General features: G+C 32.5%; 1 protein-coding gene across 2 annotated transcripts; it reads left to right on the forward strand.

Moving 5' to 3' along the window:
* Positions 1-406: 406 nt before the first annotated feature.
* Positions 407-8966, forward strand: LOC117924947. Of its 2 annotated transcripts, XR_004652896.1 has the most exons (5): positions 407-748; positions 3693-3814; positions 3929-4010; positions 4132-4219; positions 8884-8966. XR_004652896.1 is itself a non-coding variant. In XM_034843696.1 (2 exons), the coding sequence occupies exons 1-2, from the start codon at positions 469-471 to the stop codon at positions 3169-3171; spliced, it is 390 nt and encodes a 129-aa protein (XP_034699587.1). In that variant the 5' UTR covers positions 407-468; the 3' UTR covers positions 3172-3611. The 2 variants fall into 2 exon arrangements, 1 of the variants encoding a protein (XP_034699587.1); XM_034843696.1 differs by lacking the exons at positions 3693-3814; positions 3929-4010; positions 4132-4219; positions 8884-8966 and adding an exon at positions 3062-3611.
* Positions 8967-9205: the final 239 nt, after the last annotated feature.

Below are 9205 nucleotides of genomic sequence, written 5' to 3' on the forward strand. Positions count from 1 at the left end.
CACGAATACATTCAAAAAAGAGCTCAAAACCCCTGACTGCCCCTGACTGTCCAACCTCCAAAAGCAAAAGCAAATGATCACACCGATTTCCTCTTTCCATTCACCACAACATCAAGAAAACGAAAACGGTTGTCCACAAAAAGCTGAAAGCAATGCGTTCGCCCCATGCCCACCAATCGCACCCCCACCGCCTCATATACCCTATTCTCATCAATCCATTCTCCTCCTACTCCTACTCCTCCTCCTCTTCCTTCTTCGTCGTCTTCTTCTTCTTCGTCTTCTTCTTCTTCTTCTCTTCTTCTTCTTCTTCTTCTTCTCCTCCTCCTCCTCCTACTCCTCCTCCTCCTCCTCTTCCTTCGTCGTCGTCTTCTTCTTCTTCTTCTTCTTCTTCTTCTTCTTCTTCTTCTTCTTCTCCTCCTCCTCCTCCTCCTCCTCCTACTCCTACTCCTCCTCCAAAAGCAAAAGCAAATGATCACACCAATTTCCTCTTTCCATTCACCACAACATCAAGAAACCCACCGCCTCATATACCCTATTCTCATCAATCCATTGCGCCATTCTCATCATTCCATCCTCCTCCTCCCCATGCCCACCAATCGCACCCCCACCGCCTCATATACTCCATCTTCTTCTTCTCCTGAGCCTTTTGACAGTGAGCGAGTTCCTGTCACCATAGGAACTGACATTCGTGGCTTTCTTCGTGTTGAGAACCGGGTTGAACCCGATGACCCTCGTATTGCTAATCTCTGTGAGTGTTTTTTTTTTTTTTTTCATATCGCACTTTATCTTCATGCCTTATTTCCCTCTTTACATGATTGGTTGGACGCCTGGTTTCTGAAATGCAACTTTTAGGGTGTGATTGTTTTGCTGTTTTCTTAGGTTTCTGTACCATGCCAGCTTGAATTTGTCTCCAAATTACCAAAATATTGGTTCATTTTTCTCATCTCTGTACCTTTTTCTATCAATCATTTGGTCGATTCTACGGAATCTTGCCAATTTTCCAGATCATTCATATGAATTTGCAAACCCAATAGATAAAAGTATTAAAATAAAAAGATTTCCAATTCTTTGAATTCTTGGATTTCTCGGACTATTTTTGCAACCGAATTTGGGGTTCAGTCTGAATCTTACTTTTTTTCCTTGAATATGCCGATATTGGTTTACTTTTGAAACAGAGGTCACTAGCAATTATGATTTTGGGGTTTGTTGTAATACTGATATGGATGATTCAGATTAGATTAATAACCATGATCAAAAGTGAAATATGTTATTGGTTTTTTATCATAAATTTCCATCCTCAAGCCTACAATTTGACTTCATTTTCATGTTATTCTTTTTGTTTGGAGTAGGGGAATAGGAGAGATGGGTTTTGATTTCCAATCATCCATCTCTTCTTTTTGTTTGTAGTACTATACTTGTTTGACTCTTTTTTCTTTTTCTTTTTTAAATTATGATTTGGCATCTTATATCAAGAATCTTAATAATTTTTTTCTTACTTATTCCTTGCATCCAACAATTTGAGAAATGGGGCTGGGAAAACCCTTTTTTTAAAATGCAATATGCAAGTTCGATCTGAAGTTATACAGTGTACATCTACTATTGTTTAAATGGAACACAGGCCGTGTTCATGCTTTTAAAATGGCACATATCAAGGATAACTATTCAACTGGACGGTGTGTTTGGAAATTTAAAACTGCTCTTCTTCAGTGGCTTGAACAGGTAGTCAATGAAAATGAAGTCTGTTTCATACATAGAGTAAAGTTGGCTACAAAGTAGTCACATACTTCCATGTTTGTAACTTCTTGCATTTGTTAAGAAGAGTTTGGAACTGAAGTGAATCTAATGTCTTTCAACGTCTTCCCTTAGTGTTTGTATTATCTTCTTCCCATTGCAATTGCCTCCTCTTCTTGTCTTTTTTCTTCTTATACTTTGCCAACACGTGGTCCTACCGTATTATTTATTTATGAGCTTAATACAGCAATATGATAGTTGGTTTTAGCATGCCCCATTTAACAATCCCTGATCTTTGTACTTGCACTTGAATATAGTGATACATTCATTCATTCTTCTACTCAATGTGGTAATTACATTTTGGTTATATGGTTTTCCATCTTTTCAAGCTCATTTTTAGTTCACCTTGTTGTGTATGCTTACACATAATTGGAAGATGGTATTCTTTTAATATGCTTTTTACTTAGTTTTGCAATTTTCCCATATGAATAATGTCAAATTTCCTGCAGAATTTTTCAAAGTTATAATACTTCTATATCATGTAAAAGAGTTTACATCTCCTTAAGGTTTGAACGTAGAAACAATTATTTTAGTAAAACATTGAAGAAATTTGAGGGAAAAATAAAAAGAACTTTTTATTTTTCTCACCTTATTCAAACTGATTATTGCTTCGATATTTATACATGAATGGTTGAGGTCTCTGCCTTAAAAAAAAAAAAAAAAAAATCTAATCCTTGATTTTGGGATAAAGTTTAGGAAACAACTATATGCAGTAAAGCTGCTGGTACAACTGGTGGTACAGTTATGTGGTACAACTGTATGCATAATTGTACCTTCCAAATTTCCACAACAATGAATGCGCAATATGACGATTTCCTATTCCATTAATGGCTGATTTTGATTTTACCAAAGAATGAACTCATATGCTTAGAGCACCAAAAGTATAATTTGCAGAAATGCATTTTTTTTAAAAGTATAATTTGCAAAAACACATAAAATATGCAACAACTGAATATTACTCTAGGGGCTTCCAAAGGTAGTTCTCCATCTATCAAATAATAATGTGACTTTTTATTGTCAAACTGGAAATAGTATGGAGCTATACTTTTGTCTTTGTCCTTTACTTAAGGCATAACATCTTCTGAATTTACATGGTCTTGTCCATTCAATTTGTAGGTATTGAGAGTTAATTTGGATCTTTGTGTATGGGTTAGACCTTGGTTTTAAGTTACAAAATTGGTCAAACTAAGTTGGGGTTTGATCAATGTAAATGCTATATTCCATTTGTTAATTAGGAAATTTGACAATATATCCTTTTTTTGTATGTCAGACCATAGGATTGCTTGTTTTTACCTGGGAAAGTGGCTACCTTCAGACTGTGACAAGAACTTCAAAATATGTCCAACCCGTCCACTGTCCAGTTCTAAGCACAACTTATAAGCATTTCCCTATCTTTATTTGATTTGAATTCAACACTTACAAGAAAATAGCAGCACCCTATAAACTACAACACCCTAATTCTTATATGTACGTTTTGTTCTCAACTTAAAACTTTGATAAACTTCCACATATTAGTTCTGTTATGTGAGTTGAAGAAATTTACTCCTTAGTTGAAGGTCAAAGACGATGCTTTCATTTTCTTGAGTGCAATTAAGGTTGTACTACTCTGTTACTCTGAGAGTGATTTGTGTTTTGTATGAATCAGAAAACCGAAGTGATAAAAATTTCCTTGTTAAATTGCAGTAAACTTTTATTTCCATAACCTCTTGAAATATACAAGGTATCTCTTGATCTCATTTTTGTATGTGTTATCATGTTCTGTAATTGTGACAGCTCCCTCTTATTATTGTGTTTTCCTACCAACAGTCAAGGCAATTGAAGCTAACAAGTAGTGCATTTCTAAATCTCTTTTTCCTTTATGCACGATCTCAATATTATATTTCCATATTTTGGTTTTATAGGATGAAGTAACTACTATTGCAAAAAGGAAAGAAAATTCTGATCTATGTGAACTTGGACATCTTTATCTTTAGTATAAGAACCATATTCGCCAACATAGTGATTCATGGGATTTGGAAAATAGGTAATTGAGACTTCCTTATGGATATTCCACTTTGCTTGCATTCAGTCTAGATTTTTTTTTTAGATATTTTAAATTTTTGACTATGTAATATGTGGAATATATATATTTTCACAGAGAGAAGTTGACAAATGCACGTGAAATTGCTTCCGTTTTGTATTAAGTACTACAAAGATTTACAAAGGCATCTTGTCCTCAGGTTCCCCTTCTCTTTTATCTTCTCCTGTAATATTTTATGATAACAATTCTTGTTCAAATGTTAGTATATTCCCAAATTATCATTCATCTTCTTACTTCTACTCTCCCTTATGGAACTAAAGGGCCTTGTGGAGACTGACATATTTGTTCCCTACAAAATTCTTCCACTTGATCAGCAAGCAATTATGCAACTCCCTGAGGTCTGATGAGGTAATTGATTTTTTCCTTTAAGCCATTAGATCGAATTGCTCTAATAGGATTCTAGACCAGCTTTATACCAACTCCTTCTAAACTATTAGGTTGTTTCACTGCTGCAATTGATAGAATACTATATGCAATCTAGTGACATTTATTTTTTTAGTTTAATTACTGAAAATATGCAGCAAGTAATAGAATACCCAAAGTGTAATAGACTGAACATAGTTTATTAATAAGGTAAAAAATGCAGATAAAAGCTGTCCTTACAGCTCTTCAATATCTGTGGTTTTCCTGTCATGCAATATATTCATAAACCTAGAGCTTCTATGGATTTGTTTGATGCCTTTATTGTTGGTTTGGAATGGTGAGCTATCTTTTTGTCTATAGTAGAATTAGTTTGCTTTGCCAGGATTAGTTGGCACCTCGGCTGAAATTCCCTTTTTATTAGAGATTTGTTTTGTAGTTTTTGGTGAAGGAAGTATGGCACCATTTTGTCTATATGGATTAAGAGAATGCAAGAGTTTATAGATTCTCTCTCATGAGGACCTATGTGAAATAAACCCAAAACTTTAATTCTTTTTGGTAATGGTCATAGGACTAAATTTTGGCAAGATTGTTGATGCAGAGAAATTCCCTTGATAAAAGTTCAAGAGTGACAGGTGTTTGGGTGGGGGAGAAACCACGAACTTTGAACCATAGTTTCAAAAGGGCAGTGTGTGCTTGGGAGATAGAGACAGTGGGAGCTGTTCAGACACATCTAGGCAGTTTTTGCAAAAAAAAAAAAAAAAATATGGATGATAAGTTGGTTTGGAGGAGGTGAAAGATGGAAGGTTCCGTGTGAAATCTTATTGTAGCCTCTTTTTACAGAGAAACATGTCAGTTTCCTACCAAGGATGTGTGAGGGTTTGGTGCCCCTCTAGGTTTGCTCTTTGCTCAGTAGCTGCTAGGTAGAAGAACTTAACAAACGTACTTTTGTTTTTTTATTTTCCATTCATGTGTTTTGAAGAGATTAAATAGATTCTTTTACATTTTCTCATAAGCATTTTCATGCTCTTATTTACTAATACTCAAAGCATTTTTCATAAAAATTCAAGGGTGTTAATAAGAGATTTAAAATTATATTAATGTTTAACATCATGCTTCAAACTAAGTTTTTCTTTTCATTATATTTTAAATTTTGATATTATATACCAATTAAATTTTTTTCAATTTTTGATATTTGAGCATGGTTAGTAATTTGTGTGTTTAATTTTTTTTTTGGTTAATTTTGGATATTAAAAGAAAACCACGACTTTAAGTTATTAAAAAATCTCTTGAAAATCATAATTGGTAAGTTACAAAAAATTTTCTCAAATATGGAAAAAGAACCATAATTTGATGTTATACAAAAATTTATTGGATATAAAAAGAAAAATCTTAACTTGGTGTTATAGAAAAATCATATTATTATAACTAGACATTGTGAATAAATTATTTATTTTTATAACTCAAAATTATGATAACATGTTATAGACACAAAAGAGGTAACTATCTTGGAAATCAAGTCACACTTTAAGAGTTTCTAGTCAAAGTAACCTGTTTATTTTTATTTTTTTTTAAAATTCTCAATCTAAAGCTATGTTAAAAATATTTGTCAAAGTAATGCATCCGTACAACATCAAGTTCAATTTTTTTATTATTATTTTTTTCGTTTTAAAACCACAATAGGTAACTATAGTTTTATATTTAAATTTAAAACCACAATTACGAACTACGATCTTTAGAACCACTATTAGTGACTCTAGTTTTAAATTTAAAGCTAAAATCACTATCACCAACTCCAATTTTTTACATTAAAAAAAAATGAAAAATGAAAAATCACATGAATAAATATGTGATTACAAAGGTTAGACCGGTAAATATCTTGGGAAGAGATCTATTTTTTTTTTTTTTCAAAAGCATTATTTTTACCTTAAACTCACACTTTAAAGTCAATATATCTATATATGTGTACACATCTACTAAAATTATTAGTTAATGAGTTTGACTTCATTATGGTATCAAGTGCCTCTTTCGTAACTTAAAAATTAATGTTACATTAACTTCTTGGAAAATGTAAGAGAAAAAAATAAAAATAAAGTATGGAAAAGGGTGCACTAAGAATGTGAGAATTTTTTGTATGAAAAATGTTTATTATGCCTATAATAATTAGAAAATCTTAATTATTTACTTCCATAATTATTTTGAGAAGAAGGTAAGATTTAAGTTTTAAAATATAGTTTTTTCAAAATCAAACTCTTCTATGCCCTCATAATTTCTGTAATACAAAATCAGAAATAAAAATATTAAGAGTTAAATATTTCAGAAAAATAATAAATAATTATTGAAAAAATAATTTTAACCTCACTTTTTGAAATTAATATTTATTTATTTTTACGATTTAAACACAGTGGGATTATTTGAATTTGAATTCAAACGTTTAAATCCGAGATCAACGGTGGACCATCCCTGAGTCATCTATTTATCCGTTACAAATTCAGTCGACCGTGGGACTCCTGCAGCTGGCTTCAGTCTTCACGGCTTTCACTCAACTTTTCGGTAACGTTATTTTCTTTGATATAAAACCCTGAGAACAAATTCAAATGAGCAGCCTCAATCTCAATTTCTCATCCTCCTTCTTCACCGCCTCTCTGCCCCTAACCCAATCCCAAATTCCAAACCCTAAATTTCCTCAATTCCAACATACTCTTTCAGAAATCAACAGACTAAACGATGCTGTTTCATAGTACCACATGCTAGCTTTTCCGATCTTCCGCTCCTCCCATTTGATATAAACCAGGTGAGTTTCAGAGCCGATTCTTCTTTCTCTTCCGTGCGCCTCTCTTTGCTTTTTTGGAAAGGGTTTTTGGAGAATTTCTTTTCTCTCTCTTTTCTTTTATGAAATAATTTTGCTAGACGTGTTTGGACAATGTTGGTCTTGATGATTCTTTTGTTGGTTATCTGTCTTCCTGGAAAATGTTGTCTGGGATAAGAAAATTATTTTGCTATTATTATGAGGGTTGGAGAATTTCTTTTTATTTTTATGGAAATAATTTTTCTAGACGTGATTGGAAAACATTGATCTTGATGAGTTATTTGTTTTCGTGGAAAGAATTTTCTGGTATACAAAAAAATAATTGGTTTTATTATGGTGCTGGATAATTTTTTTTTTAAGAAAATAATTTTTCTAAATGTGTTTGAAAATGGTTGGTCTTGATGATTCTTTGTTAGTTGTTTGTTTTGTGGAAAATTTTTTCTGGGATAATACTTATTATTTGATTTGTTATGTGGTTTGGAAAATTTTTTTATTCTTTTTTTCATAACGAAATACTTTTTCCATAAGGGTTTGGAAAATGTTGGCCTTGAGGATTCTTTGTTGGTTGTGATTCTCCTATGATCCATCTCTTCGCCATGTTTTACTATTTGAAGTTGGGTTGCTGCAAGTTTTAATTGTTTCAATGACATATTCTTTGTTTTCCCGGATGGGTGTTTGGAAAATTTCTTGGAAAATGATTTTCCTAGAAAAATATTACTCCAAAGTGGGTTTGGAAAAAGTTGGTCTTAACAATTCTTTGTTCATGAGGAAGGCTGTGATTCTCATATTACTTGCAATGTTTGACCATCTAGAATTGGATTGCTATAAGTTTATTTTTTCCAGGTGGGTTTTTTGCAAATGACAAATTCTTGTTTCTTGTATGGGATGTTTGAATGATTTTCTTTCTTTTAAGGAAATAGTTTTCCTTAGAGTGGAGTGGGAGCCTCATGTTGGAAAAGGTCTTTTAACACTTATTTGTTGATAAAGATGGTTTCAATCTCGAACTTTTTCCCCTCATGATACAAATATTTATAAAAATATTCCTAATACTTTCCTCCTTTTAGATAAAATATAATTTTATGAAGAAATATCAATATATGAAATATTCTAAATAATATTTTTTACCAAAAGGATTATGTCTACTAAATAGGAAATTGAGACAATCCCAATAATCACCATCTAGATCTTTCTAGGTTAGCCTAGTATTGATTGAGAAAAACATGTTCCAATTTATCCAACCAAAGTCTTCAATTATTAAGCAAATACATATTAGCATTTCTATTCCTTTTCAAGCATATTGCATATGGTTATTGTGTTTTAGTTGTGGTCCATGAGATGCTTTTCATGGTGGAAAATGATTTTTTTTTTTAGTCCTTGATTTTATTGCTCTATGGACCATCCTTTTTCTTTATGGATCTTAATGCAAGCACTAGTCAGATTGGCATGTCTATCACCTAATAACTTTAGTTTTTTAGTTAAATATGAATAATTTAACATGATATTTAGAGCCTTCCTTTTTGGGAGCCAATGAGTTTGAGCCTCAATGCTTGTTTTATTTTCCTATTTATTAATCCATCTGCGAGCGAGGAATGAGATCTTATATAAGGCTATTAGGTTACGGGTGTTAGTGAACTTGATATAGATTGTTGGCAACTTTTGCTCATTTATGCTTTGCCAATTGTGTAATTTTGCTTGATAGGATTTATTGACTGCTTTTGCTCATTTATCTTATGCAATGGTTGACATGATATATTGTTCAGCTATTAGCTAACAGTTTAACTTTTCAATGAAATTAGTAGTTTACGAATAGTATAATATCTGGATGGTTATCTTGTGTCAACAGGCTCCTAAGGAGGATTGTTGCAAACATGTATTGCAACTCCTTAATGTGGGCAGAAAAGGAGCATTTTGTGGATTGTGATGAAGCTTTTGTTCATCATTGGCTGAACGAATATCCTTTGCAGCACTTCAACCTGTAACAGGTGACTGTGATCCTTTCCTCTTTCTATTGCTTTAGAAATTTACCTGAGTTGTCAAGCCATATTCTTTGTTAGATCCTTAAAAATGATGTTTCTCCTCACTGCCTTGACTAAAGCTTTTTCATCCTTTTTCTGCCTTCAATTCAAACCAAATTATGTATCTGGTGCACTTTAGTGAAACCAAGT

This window comes from Vitis riparia, chromosome 11 (assembly GCF_004353265.1).
Source record: "Vitis riparia cultivar Riparia Gloire de Montpellier isolate 1030 chromosome 11, EGFV_Vit.rip_1.0, whole genome shotgun sequence".
In the NCBI taxonomy this organism is placed as follows: Eukaryota; Viridiplantae; Streptophyta; class Magnoliopsida; order Vitales; family Vitaceae; genus Vitis; species Vitis riparia.